Source organism: Lingula anatina, chromosome 1 (genome assembly GCF_051362555.1).
Source record: "Lingula anatina isolate TDL-2025a chromosome 1, LinAna3.0, whole genome shotgun sequence".
Taxonomy (NCBI): domain Eukaryota; kingdom Metazoa; phylum Brachiopoda; class Lingulata; order Lingulida; family Lingulidae; genus Lingula; species Lingula anatina.
Window position 1 is genome coordinate 42,024,879 of NC_141767.1, and position 24,856 is coordinate 42,049,734.

Consider the following 24,856-nt stretch of genomic DNA (forward strand, 5'->3'; position numbering starts at 1 on the left):
CTTTTGGTTGTTTATGAACAGATTTCAATGATAATTTGGTCAAAGATACAATTCTTAACATAACTGATTCTTCCGCAAGGGTAGCAGGTGGTGCGGTTGTGCTGTTTTGCTCAATGGTGGAGAAACCAGCGAAACTTTTCCATAATTAGTTTTCTAGTAGAAAAGACAATAGTCTAGAATATCTTACTCCTCGGTCGATTAAGCATTGTTTTAAGATGTCGAGGGCAGATTTAGATAGCATCCAACGTCTTTTGAAGCTTGTTATTCAACGCCATCAGGTAAGTTTTCTTTTGCAAAACTGCAATCAATGGGGAAACACGGAGTCCATCCGCTTGTTGTCAGATGCATAATAGTGTTTCTTGTAAAATATAAATGCATCTTCATGATATTTTTTACAGTTTATAGACTTAATATTTTTGTTGTCCATATGTATATAGATATATACATAAAAGTCAATATTCATGGTATAAAAGTTTTATCATGTGCAAACAGGATTATTGAGCATTTTTCTTGGGGAAGGAAAGGGGGGGGGGGTGGAGGATGAGAAAGGGACATAAAACTTGTCCTTTAGCTATTTTATTTGTATTTGTGTAGTACACATTTTGAGAACCAACTAACCAAGATCAGTCTTTAATTTTTCAGTTGCAATTTTTATTTGTTTGATGAACTTTACTTTTATTCCAATTCATTAACTGCTTCAGTAGCTTAAATCTTATCTGAAGATGGCCTATTAAGAACATGGTTTTAGGAACAGAGAATGAGGCTATTTTTTTAGGGGGGGGGGAGAAATGGTGTCATATATGAAAGCAACTATGGTTCTAACATGCTTAAAATATTTTTTTCATTTAATTGAATAGCCAAATAAATCAGGATTGCCCAAACACATGAGCTGGGGTCATGTTAACAGTTTTAAATGTTAAAACATCATAGTTGCAATTAGTGCCCACTTATTGCTTCACATATAATAGGATGTCTAATACACACTTCAATTCCTTTTGTCCTTTGCTTTAATAGAGGCATAAACTATAATGACTTGATCTTGGCTGGTTGAGTCAGTTGCAAACGATAGCTTGCTGTTTAGAGAAAAGTTTTTTTTCTAACATTTGCCTTTAGGTTGAAGCTCTCATGTACAGTGCCATTCACAAATGATTTTTGTCTTTGGAAGCCTTGCAACACGCCTATGGAATTTGATATTTTTGGAAAAAAGCTTTCTTGTGTGTTTTTGTCCTAGAAAGAAACTTTGCACTCGGGTGGATTTTTCTGTACAGCACTTATCAGTAACCAGCGACAATACTCATGACTTTTTAAATGTTGGTGCTTAGGGAAATCTTCACATTGTTGTATTTCAGCTTACAGGTGATGGAAACAAAGCCCCCCCCCCCCCCCCCCCCCCCCCCCTTAATTTTTTTTAAAGACTTACATAATGCCATACTTAACAAAGTTTGATTGACTATTTATTTAGTCCAAGGTGTTAGTAGCCACTATTTGAAATACAGAACACAAAAGAACCAAACTAAAAGTACAGAATAAAACCTGGTTTGCATCAGCCATGCTAAAATAAATGAATAGTCTGGCAAACTAATTAATTCCATGAGATCACATCGGAAATGTTTCCTGGGTGCTTACCTTTTGGTCTTTTAGCGTATTAGTAGTTGGTTTTTGGGGATGCACTATACAGAAAAAACCCTCAAATGTAAAGCTTTCTTCCATGGGGCATAGGGAAACTTTCTTTGCATATGGCAAAAATATCGAATACAACAGATATTTAGTAATATTTTATTGATGATAATCATTAATTGGAAGTAAATATTTTAAAGAAACTGACACATTTTTCGTCTTATGACAAGACCATAATTAGGCTGAATACCCATTGGCCGTAGGGTGTTGGCTGAGCTGTGAGCAATTCTCACTCTAGGTAAATGTAGTACTAGTAATTAACTCCACTAGTACAAATCTTGTAACCATGAACAGTCTAATAGAAAACTGCAGATATTGGCTGCATAAACTAATGACTTGCTAGCGAAGCACTTTTTTTTTACTTGGCCAAATCACTACTATTTGGTCACTTTTTCTCCAAATGGTTAAAATTTGCCTAAAACAAGTCAAATCAAACTGTTTTGTTATGCCAGTTTAAATCAGTTTTAGCTGAAAAAGTTTGCAAGTGTTAAAATTTTTATTTAACAATTCAAAAAAAGTGTGTACTAATATGGCTTTTTCTGTTGCCTTTAATACTCAATATCAGCAACACCTTAATCCATTCATTCATTCATTCATTCATTCATTCATACAAAAAGCTCCAAACTCATTTACCAGACATGCTGAAAATTGCCGGCCGCCGGCCCTTGACCCACCAATCGGGGAGTCGGGCCGACAATATTCTTAAAATTTTAGTGTATGTTGGCCCAATTTGGCCGGCAATAATTTCTGACTCACCTAGTACGGTTATTAATTTTTCAAAAATCTTACACCCAGTATGTTTATTAACTACCTATCGTACCGGTGGGAAATTATACAAATACAAGTCACGCTTTTTATTTTCTTAAATTGAAGTATAATGAGAAGAAAATCGAGATCTCAACTCATTACCTACTGTTCGACAAACAGCACTGGAAAGTAGGTCAAGCGGAAGTCGCTCTCTGAACACTACGATACATGTGTTGTCTGATTTCAGTTTCTATAAATAGACGTGCTTTCCCTTCAACAGTGACAACTACTCATGTATCGAGCGAATGATGTCATGTCGCAAGGTGATAGGATAATATTTATAACTAACGAGGTCGTTTCAAGTGCTGCAAAGAAGTTGTGTCTGTTTTCAAACGTCAATTATTTCATGCGGATTTATGATTTAAACGATGTTAAATCACACTTCTATGTAAGATAAACCCTAAGATCTAGGAGTTTACAGGTATGCAAAACAAACCTTATATCTGAGAATAAATTTACTTTGAATAACGTCTCCTAACAGCGTATGGCTATCGGAGGCGGCTTTGGTGTGTCTTCGGACCCTGGCAATTATGAAATTGAACTCGTATCCGTGGATGCTGTTCACACGAATGTATTATATATTTTCATCATTAGGTGGTGAAAAAAATGACATTTTGATACATTATTCAGAACGTATGGCATTTTTTTTTTTTTTTGAAAATAAATTAGATATCCTGTTTTCAATATAAATAAATTATAATACTGAGTGAATTTTACCTGCTGAAAGTTTTTTTTTTTTACAATGATAAATAGTTTTTTTTTCTTTCTCTTCTTCTTCTTTATTTTTATTTATTTTTTTTTATTCCATCCAGTACTTTTATTTTCTTTCTCTTCTTCTTCTTCTTTATTTTATTTATTTATTTTATTCCATCCAGTACTTTTATTAAATTTCGAGATTTTTTCCACCCAGTACTTTTATTCCATCAGTACTTTTATTAAATATTATGATTTTTTCCTTCCAGTACTTTTATTCCATCAGTACTTTTATTCGATACTTCAGAGTAATACAATTTACTGTTAAGCTCTATATAATGCAAGTTAAAGTCATTGTAGGTTGGGATAATTTGACATTTTGTCTAAAGCTGCTGTAAGAAACTCAAAACTTGGAAAAGTGCTCTTGGGTAGTTTAGACAGATGATTTAGCTCAGGTAAGGCCTGGTTTAAGGTTAGTCTAGGAAAATTGCAGTTTACCTATGGAAAATTTGTTTTCTGTGAGTTTTGATGCCTTTTTGGCCCTTCTTTTACCTTTAAGTCATATATTACCCAGAAGTTATCTGAGCAGTGTCTTCAATAAAAGATCTTTTCAAAGATGCAGTTATTTGAATTTTAATCACCTAATTGCTACTCAACTGTCCTTTTAAAGTGTATAAAGCAGAAGTTAAAAGTGCACAGTTTTTATGCGAAATAGGGTAAATATACAAATTAATGCGAAAAACATTTGGGCCGGCAATATCTTGTCCGGGCCTACAATATTCAGATCTAAGCAGGCCAATTGGCCTGCATTGCCCTCAGAGTTTTCAGCATGTCTGATTTACCAGATCATATTTGGATTTCCTCTGGACTGTGCTACATTTATCAACATTTTACGTGGTTCTTCATGCTAAGTTTTGATTTTCTCAACATCTACTGATTCAGAATAAATATATAAATAATTTTTTTTTCTTTTTTAATTGAGCATATTGGAGTCTGTCTTTATGAATGCTTATATATAGTTTTGTTAAGGTACTGACTTACATTAAAAAGACATTTAAGCATATTGCGCCTCCATTTCACCTAACATCTCATCTTAATGTGGCACTGAAAAAGTAGTTTGATTTATGTTTTGTGGAACATTGAGTTTATAACAGTTTAGTTTTATAGGTTTTAGTTTATGCTTTGTGTAAACCCAAATTCTATTGCTAGTACTTTCTCCAGATTTATTAAGATTTGAACTTTTTTTCAGGTTGTGGTATCACAGATGAAAAATGACCCTCAGGTAAATAAAGATGGCCATTTGATAAGGATTCTCATTGAATACATTTTTTTTTGTAAATCTCTCTGTTATCTTTTACACCAAGTATGTACTTGATGTCAGCAAATGGCCTCAAGTAGACTTGTGCTGTGCAGGGATTTTTTAAATTTCTAAATGCCAATTAGCACCAATTACCAACCATTGGTTATTTTAGTTATTTTTTTTTTAGCTATGGAGTTTTATCAAATTAACATCAGATTCAACAAACAGCATTAAAAAAAAAAAAAAAAAAAAAAAAAAAAAAAAAAAAAAAAAAAACTGACCTTGTGGTTTAACTGGTTTTAACATCAACTGATATGATATGGATTCATCTTAACTATATTGCACACAATGTCTTCCTAGTGGAGTGAATACCTAGTTTCAAGGTTAGTTTGCAGTAAATTGATAGAGTGAAAACCACCAGATCACACTTTCAAATGTGGTCTATCACCTGGAAATGAAATGCATTTCAAATCTCTAGTTACTGTCAGACCCACAAACTGTAAGATTTTGGTCTAACAAAAAGTCTTCTGCTTGAACCTCTTTGTTAAAAGTATGCTTCTGTCATTATAATATTTTACCACATATGAATATAATGCAATTACTGTATGCAGAGGTGCCAACATATAACATGCAAATTACAAATATCTAGGCTCCCACTTAAAGTTTTTTACCAGTTGATGAGAATGTTTAATTTTTTGGAAAAAAAAAATTATAGATTTATGAATTAAATTAAGTATGGATTTTGGAAGGAGAGTTCATTGGCTTAATATGAGTGTGATCCAAGTGTTCTGATGTATTTATCAGCAAGGTGACATCCATGCAGATCATTATTAATTTTCATATTAGTTTGCTGTGATATCATGAAACAGACAATTTGTACTGTATGAAAAAAAAGGTAAAATCACTTAGTAAAAGGTAAAAGCTCTTTTGTTTTGGCTTACTGTATGACAGCATTGTTCCTTTTAGTAGAAAAAAATGGATGTTGTATACAATTTTGTTTTCTGAGAGTTATCATCATCATGTCACATTTGCAATTTTATTTGAAAAATGATTTTGCATGTGTGTATGTGTGTGTTAGCCCAAAACCTTTTAGTTTCTATTCTGTTATATTTTATGCTAAAGCATTGTACTATCATATTTTATTTTTAGAATGTAGACCTGCAGAAACAGTTGCATGAGCTTCAGGCAGAAATACAGAAACTAAGCCAACAGCAGGTAACACATTTATTCTTAAATATAAAATTTCATATCCCGTCAAAACCACCTGTAAGAGTAAATTATAGGATATTGTTATCATCTGGATGTTTTTCATGCACATGCTGTCTTATAGTACTTTAAGTGAAAATTTTGTTTGATGACTTTATCTTTTATAGAGAGCAGTTGTTCAACAGTTGAGGAAAGAACTGGTCAACAAACAGTCGATGTCAGATTCACTCAATAAGCAATCTATGGTGAAAGAAGGGCTGCAGCAAAACAAACAAATACCGGTGAGGCACTAATCACTTGGCATATTTAAAAGTAGATAACAGTGTCCAGTAAAGCACTCTAGTCAGTATTTTTTCTGTGGATTCAGATATGTTTTAATAATATTACCCTTACATTTCTTTGCTTAGATGAACTTGGATATTTACATCGTAGATAAGTCCACTTTTCTTAATACAGCTCTCTTCTTGGGGCCATTTACCTCACCATTGGCAGAAAATGAATACATTCTGTTCCCCAAAGTATTTTGTGAACCAGGCCTTGCAATGTGCAGGCAGTTGGCAGGACAAGAAGGGAATTACATTTGCTCCTTTTCTCAAGCTTAGCTTGATCCAAGGTTGCACAGAGGAGCACCTTGAGAAGAGTTGACTTTTCTTTGAAGTAATGCACCTCGATCTTAATATTAAATTTTTAGCCTGATGTCATTTCATAATATTAATTTACATTTCATAAAAAATGGCAGGTTCCAACATTTCTGTATAGTTGGTTTTAACGTTATAGCCACATTCTTTTGTGTTCATGCATTTCAGAAAAAAGCACCCTCCAGTACTACTTCTTGCAGCACTACCAGCACAGTAGCTAAAAAACCTGTGGGTCAAGCAAAAGCCTTTCAACGTAACCCAAGTAGCACAACAACAGGCCTTACCTCTAAAAATGGCAACTCTCCTCAAAGGGGGAAGTCATCTCCAACCACTGTCAAAGTATCGCCACCTAGAGGAAAGTCCCCACCTATCCGTGTCCCCCAATACACACCTCACAGGCCTTCCATTTTACAGGTATAATTATTTGAAATTGTTCACATTTCTTACATGTGCCTCAAAAATAATGATGCTTGCAGTTTCCAAATTGATATCAGGACTACGCATACTAATTTTTTTAATCCACAAACTAAAAAGTAAGTGATTTTGTTAAAAAGTATCCATATGGGAAAAAAAGGAATTTCTACAAAATTTTTGTAGCAATTTTAGAAATACTTAAGAGTGAATAGTATTCTTACTTCATGTTTGTGAGGCAATTTTTGTCAAATGGTTGAATTGAAAATGTTTCATACTTGCTGTAACAATATTTTTATTGCCTGTAGGGGAGACCAACCCTCTTCAGTGGTAGCACAACCACAGCTGCCAAACCAGCCTCCACCAACAATGCTCAAGTACCCCCTGTGAAGAGAGCTACTACAGAACCTGGCAGTGACCACAAACGTAGAGTGCCTATTGACACCAAGTCTCTCTCACCAGAACAAAGACAGGTTAGAGTTACAATTGTGGCAGCAATTTTTTTATCAATAGTTAAAATGAATACTATCTAGTAGAAGATAAAGTTGTTTTCATGAATGGCATATGGTTCTATTGCATCTTTGTTGTATTTCAGAAAGTAGAATACATGGCTTCTCTGGAATTGATCACACAAGATACTTTGAAAGGTGGGTGAAAAGATGTATTTAGAATCTATTTGTTAATGCTTTTTAAAAACTTTTTGTGCTTTATAACATAATACATAAATAATAAGTAATGGCCTTTGTTGTAGAACTTGGTACATCTCCACCAAACCTGTGCAGAAGTAGTAAATTAATGTAAAATGATTTGGTATCTTACACTTCTGTTGAAAATGCAAAAAGTATAACTACTTGTGGAAGGGTTTAATAATATCCTGCCTCAGGCATGTAACTATGCCTAACTATGACCATTTCCTTGCGGTGATTTGGAAAAGCTGTACTCCACTTTCTTCCCTTTTATGCTGTGTTTGGGGTTAATAAACAACTGTTATTCTTTAAGAATTGCAAAATAGAAGATCAGAAAGAAAAAGAAGAAGCACTGCAAATCCCCAGTTTAGCTATGGAAATTTTGAGCCAGAGGTAGGTGACTGCTGTATGTATGTATGCATGCATGCCCTCCATTGTATACTTTTTTCCCAAAAAGTATATTTATACATAATTCTTCGAATTCTATTATGAACTTAAATAGTGACTTTGACTCATATTTACACATACACACACAAAAAAAGCTGCATAGCAACTTGAATTGTAGTATTGACATAAAAAATCCCTTCACTCTGTTTATGCAAGCCAGGAGCATTGTTCACCAACTCAATTGGTTTCACAATTGGAAGTGCTCGTAGCTGAAAAGATTTCCAGAAGCGTGTTTCACACTTGTGTGTTAAGCTTTGGCTGGTAACTTTGTGAAAGCAACTTGAGAAGCCGAACCGTTCGATAACTAAGATTTTAGTCTCAAAACTAACTTTAAACCTTTTGTAAAACAAGCACAAGATGTGACAAACATACACAATTCATTGGTCTCATGAGACCACAATCTGTGTACAGTGGACGTTTTTGCTTGCTGTGTTATTTCTACACACCAGTGTTTTATTTCATATTTCTTTTTTTACTTTTGCATGGGGAATGAGACTTGTAAGATAGCATTCTTTCTTGCATCCGTTTCACAAACAGACATGCTTTTTGATGTTGTGTAGCAGCAGTTGATGTTGTACTTCTCATCTAGCGGAAGAAGGTCACAGCCACCTACCTCTCTCCACTAATGCAAGGGGTCAAGCGCCCAAGGGGTCGACCCCCTAAAAATGGCTACTCTCCAGCCAATAGTAGGCCAGGGACTCCTTCAGGTAGCAGAAGTAGTTTGGCTGAAGAAGATGTTGATGATGTTGATGATGATGAAGATGATGAAGGAGATGAGGTATTAGTTGTAAGATAAAATTATTCTCACTGTGATAGATATGCTTTTAGTGTTACCTGTGCTGTGTTTGAATATTGTCACATGCCGCCCCTGTGCAACAACATTTTAGATGCTTTATCTTGTACTCTTGTTTCTTTATTTGTCTTTAGTTTAAATGGAGTGAAATTTATAAACATAATTGTCAGTTTGGTAATTTTTTCAGTAGGTTATAATAAGCATGTTTCTTAATCACAGATTGGTGCCTTCATCTACTTACTGCAATTTATTGTCGTGTTTTTCTGTAAGCACCTTTGGTGGGTTAATCACCATAAAATTATTTTACCAGACTGAATCTTTACCAATTTTAAGCATATCTTTATATCATAGTTTTTAAGAATAAAGAAGGATGCAAGACATTACAAGACTTATTTTTGTTTTAGAATGATGTTCATGAGGACTTCTGTGCAGTCTGTCAGAAAAGTGGTGAACTTCTCATGTGTGACACCTGTAACCTGGTCTACCATCTTCAGTGTCTTGACCCGCCCCTGACAGAAGTGCCCTCAGGAATGTGGAGCTGTCCTAAATGTCAGGTAATAACGTGTCATTTCACTTTTTGACATGGTATCCAACGTTAGTCACATTTGTCCCAAAATTTCGATAATAAAAGTCTTTTCACTCTGACATATTTACCAAAACCCGATCTTGAGCAAGACAAGATGATGGCTCTTTGAGAATCGCCATAAGCTGAAAAGGAAGTGGATGAAAAAAGGACCTAAATGAGAATTGGAAGATTTAATCTTTTTATCCAATCAAAAGAATACAGCATTATGCTGTCAACATTCATGCTTTTCAGGGGTCTAGTCTGAATTATGCTATTTTTGGTTAATTTGGGAAGAAAGAAGCGGCAACCAGGCACTTCATTTAGGGTCAAAATATGCATGGTTTTGATATTTGCAATGTATGTTTGTACAGCCAAGCACATAGCAGTGATTGTGTTTCTCCACTAGAAAGACATGTCTTTGTAGCATCAGTGGATAGTGGCGCCCTCTCTTGAGAGAGTGTTAGTAAAACTCCACCCACCTTTCTCTCTATAATGGTCTCTTGATGCAAGGAATATGTAGCACATAGGAATGGAAAGTTGGTGAAAGTTGATGTATTAAACTTTTAAAAATGTAAAATGTTTATTGATGTACGTGGTCCTTCATATAAAACATCTAAGTAATGTCAGATGGAATGGGAGGTCTTTTTGACATTGACTGAAGTTGCAGCTGGGTTTTTTGATTTTGGGCAATAGAAGATTGTGCACACGTACTTTGTGTTTTAATTGCATTTTTTTTTTCATTTCTGATTTCAGGCGATGGGAAAGGTGCAGCCAAAACAATGGCCAGGCACTTTGGCATTAGTGCATTCTTACATAGCCTTTAAGTCTAGTAAGTCAGAGTTTAGCATGATTTTGATAATGTTTAAGACCATTAAAAATCACTTGATTCTCAAATATTTAAATAATTCATAGGAATGAGCTTTCTTGAATACCAAAAAAGTTAAACATTATTTTAAAATAAATTTTGAATTAGGGGATTGGTTTACATAATTTGAATAAAATGCTATATAAAAAGCCATTAAACTGCATCAGTTGCAATAATATTTGTCAGAATTTTATAGTGAGCTTTGGGGTTTGTAGTGGAAACATAACAATTAGTTTTGCATTTCAAGAATATTAAATGAGAAAAATGTACTTGACATAAGAGGGTAAAGCATCATAAATCCAATCAAAATCCATTTTGCTGAAATATTTTGGGTCAATAAATAGACATCTTTACCCTAAAGTTTTTGCTGACGTATTGAATAAATCTCATTATTTTACTTTTCAGGTAAAGAGGAAGAGAAAAGAAAATTACAAAAGAAAGCTATCGAGCTTGAAATTGAGAAGAAAGAGCTAGAGAAGCGAGCAAAAGAATATTCCAATTCTATAACAGTAAGACATTTAGTGTTTTTGAACTTTCAATGCAAGAATATTGATAATAATTAAGTCTGTTTCCAATAATTCCATTGATTCAATGTGAATGTTGGGAGAAATATGTGTGTAAAAATGTCTTTGACATCTCCACCATACATTTCTTGTGACTAACATTTTCACTGACATATGATATGAACTTGAATCTTATTTGTTTTACCTTGATATAATCAATTGGTGGGACAATAGTCTCTTGCATATAAACTTTTGATATTATTATAATTATTTATTTTTATTATTTATTTATTTATTTATTTATTTATTTTTTTTGTAATAAATACTTTGATTTAAATTCCTTCAGGAACAAATGGTGCACAAGGCGCAGTTTCTGCGAAATAAGAAGGATTCTCAGAAGTCACTGGAAAAGCTGAACAGTTTTGTCCGAGTTTTTCAGTCAGGTTCATGAGTAGTAACTGTCTTCTTTGGTTCCTTGTATTTCAAAAAGATTTTAATTGATTGGACAGGAAGACAATGGAGACTTTTTTTCCCAAGCAAGTGCAATTTTTTAATCTTGAATTATAAATAATTATACTTGAGTGGGCAGTATTTTGGTATTTATTCTCATTGTTACTGATATTTTGTGTCAAAGACACCACATCGCTTACTTAAAATAGTTTGGTTTTGTATATTTTGCAACAGCCGTTTTCATTTTTGATGTCAGTATCAACTTCCACTTAGGTCAAACATGTATAAATATTTTCAAAATCCATCCTGTGAGGATTTGACAGTCCAGTTGAGTATTTGCCATGGCATTGGGTACTTTAGGGTTTTGAAAGCTCACATTAGCTCCTTCCCTAACTTGTAAAATTAACATTTATCAAAAAAATTATGGGGAAATATGTCAGCACCATACATATTCAAGAGTCTGTAATGTTTTGTATGACCCATCCATTCATCAGTCGAATTCATTGTGTTATTTGGTTTGGTCATTATGTACATAGTGATTATGTAGTTGTATATAAGCATTGTCGAAGGGGTTGGTAAATGAATCAGGCTGTAAAATTGTGCAAGTGTCACCATTTTGCTTTTTGTGGCAAAACTGGTGAAAATGTAGCTTCTTGTTGTCTGAGAAAGTGAAAGGTAACTATTATTTACTTTTTCACAATTTTACACTTTCAGTAAGAGAATCCATTGTATAATTTAACAAAATATTGTGGTCATGAATAAAACTATTTGAATGGATAAAATGTGATGCAGTTGATATCTATAGGCAGATCTTCACAAAACTACCCATCTTGTGCAAAAAAAAAAAAATAAATAAAAAAAAAAATAAATAAATAAAAAAGGGAGGGGAATAAGGTAGACAAGAAAAACATTCGGATACAATAAGTGTTTTATATACCCTTTATTCGATTTATTCCTTTGGTACAGGAGTAATGCATCTTTATTTTCCCCATTAACTTCCATCACAAAACTAAAACCCCATAAATAAAGATGAGTAATAACAGTCATAATTCTTAAAGGTAGAGCTTTAACAATTTGTTCACTACATAAATATCAAACTTATTTTCAGTGATTCAGAAACAAAATGGATGAGAGCTTATACAACTCTTCAAAAGAAATTCTCTTCGTTCCATTTCCCTTCTGATATAAATATTGCACCAAAATGCCTGATAAGATTCAAAGGGTGATCCCTGTATTCATGACATTCAGTTTATCATACTTGGAAAGCATAACAGACAAATATCAGTTAATACATATCTGCATAAATTCCTGCAGGTTTTAAAATAATGTAGTATACCTTTGGTAAAGTACAGCCTTGTGCTATAAAGATTTCATATTGAGATTATACAACTACATAATTCATTTATGTTAATACGAAGGGGTTTAGGTTTAATATTTGAACATATCAAATATAACTTGCCTGCATACAGTCATTGTTATTTAGAAATGCAGTAGTCTTCTTGTCAATGTCAACCAAGTACCACAAAACTTAATGTTTTAATTTTGTTGTCATATAAAGATATTATCTAACTTTTAATTTCTGTTTGTTTAACCATCCAGATGGTACCGTGTAAGAATATATTCTTATCATGTGGAAGACTGATATTTGAGTTCTATTTGCCCTTTGTCATACATTTATGGCACTTATGAAGGATACAATACTGCTTCAAAATATCGATTTAGTACATCTTGAAGTGTTCTCTGTTAACAAGTAAAAATATAGAGATTTAATAAAATTGGACACCAAGGTGCATTTACCTGAAAGTATGCAGCAATATCAACATTTGGTCTCTTATACATGTCTACAAAATGTATCAACAGTTCCCTTCCCTATCCATCAAGAGATTTCTTGACAGGCAATTATATATTCAAACTTAACATTTTGGGACAATGTAACGCTTTTTAATGCTCTAAAAAAGGTCAGAAAAATTCAAAATCCTCATAGCATTAAAATTTTCTACTTTTCAGCTGTAGAGATCGCTGTCTAGTTTGGTTTGTTGGTCTCTGTTCTTATTCCAATGTGCAGAAATTCTGGTTCTCTGATATGGTCCCCATGGCTGAGATTATGTGGTAGATATTGAGATCTAAACCTTACTGTTTCATATTTAAGATATTTTATTGGTCTGACTAGATCCAGATTGTGTGCTCACCAGTTGCTGCATTAAAATGGTAAGAGCAAGAGCAGTTGTGTATCATTCAGATTGAGATAACTACAATTGTAAATGCTGATAATGTACTGGCTCCCAGTAAAAACTACAAAAAGAGGGTATAAAGGTTGTGGAAAAGGCAGTGCAAGAATGAAGCACCTACTATTATATCACCAATAATATCTTTTAAGTAACACCATATTTAAGTAAATAAATACTGTTAATTTTCATTATATGTGGGTACATAAATACATCCTCTTCACCTTTTGAAGAAAAATCAAACTATTCTTTGGTTACCATGATCTCAATATAATAAGTATCACATTTTTAAACATTATTTATAGAACACACGTGGATTCAAAAATAACAGTTTGCTTTTGCACTCCAAATAACTGTTTACCTCAGTAACAAGCTAACAGGTAAATAATTTACATTAATTATCACAGTTCATGACTGCTTCCATTAAGCACCCAAAGGCTAAATTCACATAATATATTTAGGTAAAGGCCAAACACAAAATTTAAAGCATATAATACTCGCAACTGTTGCCTTTAACGGCTTCTACACTTAAACTGTGACATATCAAAGCTTGTCATATTAATGTGCAAAGATGAAAGTCAACTTTTAAAAAACAAATCTGAAATATCCAAGCGCCAAAAGGCATGCAAATCCTGGGAGCTATGCACCCTTTCCCACCTTATTTTTTTTAAACAAATATCCGGATTTTCTGATAAATCCCCAAGACCTTAACCTCTAAATATGCTGTATTTTTTAGTTCTTTGGCTCTCTGATTTGAATTTACATCATCATGGTACAACAACAGCTCCAGCAAGAAAGATATGCAGAATTGCTATTAGATTTATAAACATGAAAGGAAATATCCATATAAAATAATACCACAATATTTTAATGCAATTTAAAATAATAATAATAATAATCAGTAGTCATTGTTTACTAATTTTGAATATTTCCTTGGATCTATTATAATAGGTCAAAGATATTTCACATCCAATGGTAATGTTTCACATAGTATTATCTCCTCAAAACATGCAAGTAATAAAGGTACATAATCCACGAAAATGCTTTTGACAATACAGTGCTTGAATTACCAACCAGCTGAAGTGTCATGACTGATAAAATAAATTAAATGATTCAAATGGCCAATTATCAGAGGTGATTCAACTATGATTTACAATGGACATTTTGCTACAAAGTCAACTGCCAAAAAAAAAAAAAATACTGACATTATGGATTTGTACTGGTTCTTATGGTAATAAATAAAGAGATTCACCATTTTGCATCTCTGCCTTAAGCTTTTCTTATTATCAATGCCCCCTCATTCTTTCAGCCTGTAGTAAATTGTTGTGAAAAGCCACCATTTCTTGCTTGGTGCTGACTATTTTGGGTATAGTGTAGCAAGCCAGGAGACCGAACAGCAAGGCACTCCAAATATAGAAATACACTGAGCCAGTCCACTCCACTATATATCCCATGAAAGAAGATAGAAGAACCTGGGAGAGATAATATGTGCTGTCTAGAACTGCAAAATCTGATGCTATGCCTCTTGGATTGTCTGTAAAATAGATCTGAAAAAAAAATGTATACAATATCAACTAAAGCCTCTTAAAATATATATCATTCAATCAAATGCAATTTTTAGCAACTCAGTGCTGTCCCAAATCAGTTCATGCATTAAAATACGACATACCTCATTTTGTAATATAATATACACAAGGTTAAACATAACTGTTTTAACCAAATGTCAGGATGTATATTTGAAACAGACCTACATTAAATAGGAAATGGAAAAAGAGAAACTAAAAAGAAAAAAAGGAAATGAAAAAGAAAAGGAATTATTGAAGAAGTACAGTATAAATTGAAACTATTTCATAACTAAGATGACCTCCCAACATTCCCAAAATTGTTTCTTCACTCACCTCTTTATGTTGATGATACATAGACACCAGCATATATGGAATGGTGTGTATTGTGGCATATGCAAAACCTGTTATGGAAGCTGAAAAATTCACAACAACCACATATGGAAACTGCAACATTGCCACCATTGCAATGGAAAAAGTGAGGAGTCCAAACAAATATGTTACGGTTGTTCCATAAGCCACTACCAGCTTTTCGATAAAGTATATTCCATATATTCCTGCAGTGACGCAGTGCAAGAACAGTCCCCAGCTTGCAGTCCGAACCCCTTCATCATAAAGCATCTGCAGTATGGTACCATCCTCTGCATTGGGGTTTCCTCTGTATACCGCCTGACCAACAAAATCCGAGAAAAACAAATTGAAGCCCATGATGGCGGTCCAGCTGCACATCATGGCCAACCAAAGTGGACGAAGAATAGGGGGAATGTCTATTATTCTCTGCACAGTCCTAGGCAATTTTCTGTATATCTTTAGCCATATCATGTTCAGTAAGGACCTGCAGTTTAATAAGCACCTGTTTTTGAAAGGAGAAGTGCATTTCTCAACAGTGGCCACTATAGCAGTCTTTTGCGATGTTGAAATCAGGCCACTTCCATTGGCAAAGATCCCTCCATTCTTGAGTGATATTTTCTCCTGTGTTAGAGCTTCTCCTTCATCAGACGATGCACTGATCATACTTCTGTCATCTACTGACTGCAAGGGTGTTTCTTGAGCTACATACAGGGTAGTACACACTGACAGAACAAACATCACGATGATTATAGTGAAAGCAATCTGTTCCTGACTTTTGAATAACTGACCCAAGATACTACCCTTCCAGTCTACAGCAGTGATAGAGTAGCCTATACAGCCCCCAAGGCTGACCATGGAAGAGTAGTATGTAAAGCCACGGTTAAACTGACCAGTGTATCTGCATGCATCAGAAAGCAGAGCCTCACAAGGATTCATGCAAGATTCAGCAGCAAAGTCCAGCATTATAACCCCAAATACCAGCAAGGCTACCCCTACACTCCTCCCCCAGGGGGAGCCAGGGATTATAGCCTCTCCAAGATGGACTCCTTGAGGAATAAGAATCAAAGCCACAATGACAAACATGCTGAGCACAAAAATAAATGGACGTCGCCGTCCAAATCGACTTCTGCACTGATCACTTGATCGTCCAATCAGAGGCACTGCGAAAAATGCGAGCAATGGGCCCATCCCTATGACATAGCTCATCTTGCTCTCTGAGATTCCAACCTTTAGAAGCATTGGTGGTATATACGTGAACCCGGCTGTCATGCTGAATTCCACACCACATGCTAGAGCATTCAATAATATCAACTGTAAGGAAGTCAGAGGCTGTTGCCTTGTTGACACGCATGTTCCACCAGAATCTGCATGCATTACATCCATCATTCTGCACAAATGCAGCAAGGTTTATTCCAATATTGTGTTTTATAAATCCCTTCAAAGTTTTGACAACCCAAGCTGCTTTTCTTCATATTATTTCACCTTTAAATAGTAGTACATGCAAATTAAAGGCAAGCGATGATCATCTAAAGTGTATACTGATCAAGTTTTACTCGATTTCCATCTCCTCTCATTTTCCCACAGTTGTAACTGGGTCTTGCTGAGCCTAAAAAAGAAAAAAATATCCAAAGATAAACTAGGTAGTGATGATTCATGAGCAGTGTTATTCTTCCTGCATCAATAAGCAAAGATACATACAATAATGCACATGGGATGGCAGCAACACTTTCAGTGGCGTTAATTTGCAAATTGATGAGCCTTTGATGCATTAGGTGAAACCTTTGTGCCTGGCATGCTTGTATGACACTGAAAAATTGAGCTTTCCCCATGGCATCTTTCACATCAGGCATCTCAAAGAACATCAAAATGATGTTTTGTAGAGTTGTATTTACATTAGAATACAACTACCACTTGACTTGTCAGTCTTCAAAAAGATCTTGTCACATTCACAGAGCCTGCCATAGCAACATTAGACTTGCAGCTTTCCTCAAACTTCACTGCTGCATTAGCAGTGCTGAGATGAGTACAATCAGACGAGTATAAATTGAATATATATCAAATTTATATCCAGAAAAACAGAGATACAGAGTCATTGGCTAAAACTCACATTCCATTGTTTGTCATGCCCGAAGCATTTTGTGCTGTTTTAGTATGTGCAATACAGTTTTACTAAACAGTGAAAAAAGCAAAACAATAACGCAATAATGTTTCTACACATGGCTTTAAGCTTGTTTAACAACTGGAAGTTGCCAAGAATTCTGAACATATCCACAATTTTTAGACCCCATTAGATATATATTATAGTAGTACCAAGTTTTGCAACTGAACAGTATGGCACTGTGAGTATATATCTAGTATATAAGGTATTCCTCCATATCATTTCAAACTATTTTTAAAATTGCAAGTGTTTTTTTTTCTTTGATTGATGACAGCCTCAGATTGACAGTCTCATCAAACAGTAATCTTTGTTTGTTTTTCTTAAATCAGAATAATGATAACATGCATAATTAAAATGATAATTATCTTCAACCCTAGTACTACAGTAACAATTTTTCTCATTATGATGTATGTACAGTAAACTATTATACATGTACCTCCCTTTTCTGTTATTAATGCGTGAACTCAGATTCAGAATTTACCTGTATATATGACCCCATTCCCAGAGATTAGATCGATCCAACTAGATCAACCTAACTACCTGGGGGTTCACGCTAAATAGCTGTCAGCTGAGCGGGCACAAAAGTTAAATACACCCTTACAGCTTGTAGTAGGCAGGACGGACATTTAAGCCGGATTATCTGACAGTAATCTAGTGAGACTCCCCACGGGGATAGATCGATCTAAAATCTATGGGACTGCTATGATATCAGTGTAGTATTTACCTATTCAAAATGAATCCTTACAGTCTATTGTTTACAGCCTGTTGATTCTTTTACAGCAGTGCAGTATTTAGTGGCTAATTATTCCCAGCCACTCTCTCGCCAATCATGTCTACACTGAACAAGCCCTGTGACATTTTCCTATTCAGATTAAAAAAAACAAACAAAAAAACATTGAAAAAAAAAACGTGAATTGGGCAAAGAATTTAAATTTTCACAGAAATTCATCTGTAGATTACTAAACTGTAATCAAATCTTCACCTCAATTATGTTAATGGTATAACTTTTTGAGAGTTTTTAGATAATGGTTAATTGCTTAAAGTTATATCACTCCCAATATTTTACACCTGCAAAAATGGAATAGCATGCTCATTTCTAAACATATATTCCGGCCAGACCTAATGGACTAAACCAAGTACCCTAGGTTCTAGATTCCGGTATTGCCAGCTCGATCTTGATTTCATATATAACCCATAGTAGCAATACCAGGCTCTAGCGAACAGCGGTAACTCGGGGGCGTTCTTCTTCAAAATTCTGCCTGGGGCGCTTCCATATTTGGAAGTCACACGTCACAGCTGTGTCCGCCTGGATCCATATTTGGAAGTCATAAGTCTCGTACGTCACAGGTTTGGCCGCCTGGAGCTGCCTTTCCCGCCTTGCGCTGAAGTCTCGTGCAGGCGAGACAAGAAGCAATTAAAGTGCTTGACGCGGAGTTAGAAGTTTGAATTGAAAACATCTTGCAGTCGAAGGTCAGTGCCACAATACAAGCAACATTCTGCTGTAAAAAACTTATTTTCGTGTAGCCATTGCGCAGCCCTTATAGTGGTATCGGGCATACAGTGTAGCTGTCAAATTTGGCACATGGCAAGCACATGTATTGTGCACGTGTATATCTCAGGACTAAATGTTCTTTGATAAGCAAAAAATACAAAAACATTGGATATATCTTTTCTTTCCGAAGAATATTATTTATTTTTTCACTTTACATCTTAAATACAGCAAATAAAATTAAATAAAGCAGAATTAAGTTTGTTTTACGTTTTATTTTGGTCTGATGACATTCAACTGCAGATTCACTGCAAAGCAGTTATATTTGATTGACGGAAACCTAACATGGCCGCTGGTCTTCAGTGCTAGTAAAAGCGACTCCACCACAAGGTATATTTAGCAAGCTAGCTTTTACGTTGCTCTGACACTCAGGGTAAAACCAAGTAAAATTCATCAAAAAATACTTTATGGTCCCATTTGTTCTTAATTTAAGGTATATATACCTCTGATAGTCTTCATCTTCCCAGTGCCATTCAGCAAAATGTTCTACTGATTCACAAATAACACAGTGACTATTATAATTATTCAGGAGCCAAAGTTTACAGCTTATTAGTACAGGTGGAAAAATAGTATAATCAAACGACAACTTCCAATGCAGCTGAAACCATAGCAAGCCAGCTGAGGACATACCAGCATATGACATATGATATGCCAAAACCTAGAATTATTAATTTCAAGTGTCTCGGTATCAGGTGATCCCAGTTTGGATACCGTACTGCTTATTGAAAATATTGGGAGGTTGAACACTTTTTAAAAGTTCTGTATTGTACAACTGCAACAGTTACTGATGTGTCAAATGTGAGAAAGGCCTTGGAAATTAATAAACTGATTTAGAAAATAGTTCCAGTTGTCTTTTACAGGATTTACTTGTCCAAAACCTGTTTTTCTCAAATTTAACTATAAGACTATGAGCCCACTTGAGGATAAAGTACCAATATGCCTGCAAATGTTTCATCTCCTTACAATTCACTAAGACAGGTATTTCAAACAAACAAACAAACAAACAAACAAACAAACAAACAAACAAACAATAAATTACCAACTACCACCCTAATTTTTTTCTAGGCAGTCAAAGCAACTGGAGACACAGCTTAACATTAGCAGTTTAGGGTATTTTCTTCTTGGCAAATATATTTATATAAGTCTGAATTCACTTTTAAAATCCTTAGGATGACAATGTTTGACAAAACCATAAAGAAATATTAAATTGCTTAATTTATGGACATTTTGTTGAGTTCTTTTCATTAGACAATCCCACTCTAACATATAAATTTCATATCAGAAACCTTCATGTGCTGTGAAATATTAATGATAATTTCATATTTGAATGGCGCAGAGAGATAGGCAGAAAAAGATTGCATGGTTATGCTAAACCATTTGACTCTCAAAATTGCTATAGATATTTTTAATGCTGTTCAAATATCAATACTTGATAAGTTAATGAATAGATAAACAAGCCAGTACAGCTGATAGATGGACAGATGCTGTTGATCAGTTTAATCAATGAGTGATCCTTGTGAGATTGAAGCAAAATAAGTAGTAACATTGCTTTCTAGTATTGAGATGACAAGAAATTTGCAGGGCTACAGCAATGATGAGAGACAGAGAGAGAGAGAGAGAGTGTTACTACTATAACATTTATCCATTTCTTTATTATGTACAGACACAGTACTGTAAATAATAGAATTAATATTGTTATAGCAGTATACTAGTACACTATATGTTCATTCTTAATTCATAAAATTTCAACTTGGTGACCTTCAGCCTGAACAATTTTAGGTCTAAGGTGAATTGAACACACACACACACACACACACACACACAATCAACACTACTACTACTACCACTACTACTACTAGGTACACCAAACTTCATGACTTGGTAGAGGTTCTCGTCATTTTCATATTTCTTTTGAATCATACTTACTGTAGTTTCTGGTTATGTAGAAAATGTTCAGTATTTCCTGTAATATTATGTATTCAAATCTCCACAAAGCATCAGTTACTAGCTCCACAGGATCCAAGCATTTATTTATTGTCCATTTCAAGTGCCTGAATTTGTACATTCTTGTTGCTTTCAGCTCTTCATCAAGTGTTCAATCAATATGGACAATAGTGTATGAAAAGTCACAAGTAAAGAGCTGTGAATACAGTCTTGTTTTCTAAATGCGTACACACTGGCATTTTTTATCTTCTAGATTTTGGCAAGGGTTTGTCTTGCATAATCAAATGACACAGCAAAAGAATGCCAAGGTGTAAGGCAAAAAGGTTCTGTAAGGCAAAAAAACTTACCTGGGATGTCCTGTTTTATCAGTCGGCCCTAAATATACATTGTTTAAGCTTAACAAAGCAAGGCAATATGCCAGGTATTTAACTAGCTGGCTGCAATGCCTGTACTACCATATATTGTCATGTTTGCCATTCAGCAGATGTCGTACCAGCATCTTCAGAATTATGGCTGAGTAATGACGTCTAAATCCTGCCTACCTCATACAGACAGGATGTTTTACTTATATTAATAAAAAATAATAATCCCAACAGACCCAGCATACATCCACATGTGCAGTTCAAACATATCGTTTTATTTTAGCAAAAGAGTAGAAAAAGATGAAAGGAAAGAAGGACAATATTGATTTAACCAAACTGTTGCACAACAACCTAGTTAGATAATGAACAATAAAAATATAGCTTCTCGTTTTCATGTATTTATCTCTGACACTAAAATCAGAATAAAGTATTCACCTGGATAGCATCATTCCCTCAAGAAGATACTCAAGACAGGCACAAAATATTGGAGGTAAAGCATTTCAATATAAGCTGTTGATTGAAGAAAAATTACTTTATTCTTTTGACATAGGCTGATGAAATTCTTCTCTGACATGTCATTCAGTGATCATTTTTATTTTCAAATTCAGCTGAGATCACTCCGTTCTTGTAAGTCAATATGAAAACAGTATAGACCATAACCCCCAGCCAGTTTAAAAAAAAATCTTATCAAAAAGTTTTATGACAGAAAAAAAAATATTCATGTTAGAGTAATGCCAGAGCAGAACTATAACTTACAGAATTCTCTTCACATTTTCTTCATCTCTCCCACAGATCATGGTTAGTAGAATATCAACAGAAAGCACTGACCAAGGTGAAGAAATCACGTCCAATATTGTTAATCTCTCAGAATAAGCAAAGCAATTACATCACCAACTGATCCCTGTGGTGTGTTCTCTGGGCCATATTTCACACTGGTCAGCCATTCTTGTCTTTCAATATGTTCAAAACGCTTACAACTTGACGTTTGTATGTAATAATAGAATCTCTTTTCACTGTAAACATGCAGTTCAGGAGTGTTTTGGCAAGAAGTGACCAACCAAGTTACAAATCAGAGGCCAAAGAGTTGGGACTTTTAAATATTGTTATTATGTTTGCTTGATGTTTTATCCTTAATAAAGACTTGAAGTCAGCCAGATGTCACTAACCTCTGCCTAAATTGCTTGGAAAAATTGCCAAATCATCAGTCACCCTCAGTCTAAACCAGTATGGGTATATTAAAAAAATTTTGGGAATAATTTTAACAAATAATGCAAACTTCAAATAACGCCAAGTGGGAATTTATACTGCAGTTACAGCAGCAGAGATAAATTGGACTTCTATGTCACCAAGATTTTATTTTCCAAATTTCCACAAGGGCAAGGAATGCACAGAAAGTAGTCATAAGTTACAGAAATTGCCCAACTCAAGTATTAAAAGCTTCCACCCATGACCTAACAATAGCAAACTGTACAGAGTAAACACTTGTCGGGAATTCACATCAATGAACCCACTGTGTGGACAAACCAAAACCCTGGGCTACTAGAGACAAACACCAAATCAATCCAGACAAGACAATAAACGGTTTACTGTTAAGGACCAGATGTCTGCTTTCTGCTCTCTCCAATGAAAATAGGTGTCCAGACTCCAGCTATGCACTTTTAAACTGAAATATACACACTACTATTATTAATTCACTGTTAAATAATATTTCTATCCTATCTACTCCCTGCTTCCAAAAAACTAAACTTTGAGATCAATGAGTCAAAGGCACATGCTAGTAAGGCTATATTTCTGTAATCCCTTTTTTTTTTTAATTTCATTACAGGAGTAGCTATAATTAACAGAGCTGTTATTATTTATCATATATATACATTTTGAAGAAAAAAGTGGGACATGATATTTTACATTTCAACTTGACTATATTTTAGGACTGATTCGTTGATAAAAGTAGAAAAAGATTGTCTTTTTTGAAACATATGATTGACTTTTTTATCATCCTTACTGGCAGGGTTTCTATCTACAAAAAATAATTCACTTAAAATTAATACCTGGATTGACAGGTTTTCCTCCACATGGTGACAGACACATGGTAGGATAACAGGGTTACCATCTTGAAATTAAAGCAGAATTGTACACCAAAGTGTTATTACTGTATTTGATCATGTATTCTTTATTCATTGCTTTTGTCTTCTAGATATAACAATGACTGCAATCAGGGCAACCTCCTGCAAAGTTGGCAGCAAAGGGATTGTATATATCTTGTCGTAACTGCTATGTGAGTTCAAAAGAGAGCAACAAAATTATGTGTGCAGCAGTGAATATATTTTAAAATCTATTTCAATATAATGTTACAGAAATAAATTGATTTTAAAACTAAAACCTTATTTTATACTGAGAAGACCTATGTGGCATGATGAAGTCGTACTTTATAATGTCAAACCATACTAAGCCAAGGAAAGTTTTTTTTTAAATCATAAATATGGATTTGGGAGTAATTCATATCAAGAGCTTTCAATCAGAAAAGAACACTATCATGATACTGTATGTCAACTGTCAGCAAGAATCCTTAGCTTTTCTGCAGTTTGCAAGCTGTTCTGAGACAAAAAGATATATGGGTAAAATAAGCCATGCCGGGAATATCAAGAAAATCTTTTCCACACTGAGTGACAAGCACGCTTGAAATATGAGTATATTTTGTTCATTGTACAGGTGCTACAGGCGTAAAATTACACAAATAGAAGCACGTGATACTTGTCAGTTTGTAACAAGCACGCTCAGCTGTCACCTTGATTGGATAGTAAACGATTGTCGTAAAATCGCTAAATGATATTAAAATCCGGTGCATAAACTTGAAAACCACCTAGGACAACCTTAGGCTGCCACATTAATCCAATACAACGCAAAAATAAACTATAACAAGTGGTTAAAGCCTTCAAACCGAATGTCGTAAAGTCCCCATATACCTCCATAGAGACAATAAAATAGAATGAGCTTCTGAAACAAACCTGATCCAGTTCCAACAGAATAATCGAAATAAAATACTGCCGGGCATCGGAGCGGCCTAAAACTTGGCACGCTTACCGCTAATACTGCAGGCTACATCATCCCGTCGCTCGTTTGTAAATTCCGTGCATAGTTTATTTTTGCGTTGTATTGGATTAATGTGGCAGTCTAAGGTTGTCCTAGGTGGTTTTCAAGTTTATGCACCGCATTTTAATATCATTTAGCGATTTTACGACAATCGTTTACTATCCAATCAAGGTGACAGCCGAGCGTGGTAACAAGTAACAATGACTAGGCAATTACTAGTAATTGTTTCTTAATCATTTTCAAGTTGAACAATTAAATTTGTAATATATAGTATTATGAGTAATAAGTACAGTAATATTATGAACTTACTCTACTACTCTAGCAAGAGTAGAGTTTAGGATCCCAAAAATGAGAGAATACCTACTAGTTAATAAGTAAAACTGACAATACTGACACAGCCAATCTCAAGACTTGTACCTTGGTTTGGTTGGACGTCAGTCCTTTTTCTTATTCCACTCACTTCGCTTGCTTCTTACGCATCGCCAATCTGTTCACACCCTGCTTAACTTACAGTACACAGCATCTTGCATATCCTCAGCAAGTGAAAACTGAAATACTTGTACTCGATACTAAC

At 34.6% G+C, this 24,856-nt stretch overlaps 2 protein-coding genes across 10 annotated transcripts; one reads left to right on the top strand and one right to left on the bottom strand.

Annotated features, from left to right (window-relative positions):
• Positions 1 to 67: 67 nt before the first annotated feature.
• Positions 68 to 11,823, top strand: LOC106163100 (PHD finger protein 21A). 2 transcript variants are annotated; one of them, XM_013540612.2, is made up of 13 exons: positions 68 to 278; positions 4,427 to 4,459; positions 5,627 to 5,692; positions 5,851 to 5,964; positions 6,490 to 6,735; positions 7,041 to 7,205; positions 7,328 to 7,379; positions 7,732 to 7,811; positions 8,455 to 8,652; positions 9,063 to 9,212; positions 9,977 to 10,052; positions 10,494 to 10,597; positions 10,938 to 11,823. In XM_013540612.2, exons 1-13 carry the CDS (start codon positions 216 to 218, stop codon positions 11,040 to 11,042), a joined length of 1,452 nt encoding a protein of 483 aa, XP_013396066.2. In that variant the 5' UTR covers positions 68 to 215; the 3' UTR covers positions 11,043 to 11,823. The 2 variants fall into 2 exon arrangements, with proteins under 2 accessions (XP_013396066.2, XP_013396065.2); XM_013540611.3 differs by having other exon boundaries at positions 69 to 278; positions 8,455 to 8,643.
• A 143-nt stretch (positions 11,824 to 11,966) lies between these two features.
• On the bottom strand, positions 11,967 to 24,852 carry LOC106163093 (solute carrier family 45 member 3). Of its 8 annotated transcripts, XM_087000413.1 has the most exons (4): positions 24,700 to 24,840; positions 23,241 to 23,302; positions 15,165 to 16,785; positions 11,967 to 14,813 (listed from the first exon to the last, which is right to left on the bottom strand). In XM_087000413.1, the coding sequence occupies exons 3-4, from the start codon at positions 16,563 to 16,565 to the stop codon at positions 14,553 to 14,555; spliced, it is 1,662 nt and encodes a 553-aa protein (XP_086856539.1). In that variant the 5' UTR covers positions 16,566 to 16,785; positions 23,241 to 23,302; positions 24,700 to 24,840; the 3' UTR covers positions 11,967 to 14,552. The 8 variants fall into 8 exon arrangements, with proteins under 8 accessions (XP_086856539.1, XP_013396039.2, XP_013396040.2 ...); XM_013540585.2 differs by lacking the exon at positions 23,241 to 23,302 and having other exon boundaries at positions 24,700 to 24,852; XM_013540586.2 differs by lacking the exon at positions 23,241 to 23,302 and having other exon boundaries at positions 24,677 to 24,840.
• Positions 24,853 to 24,856: the final 4 nt, after the last annotated feature.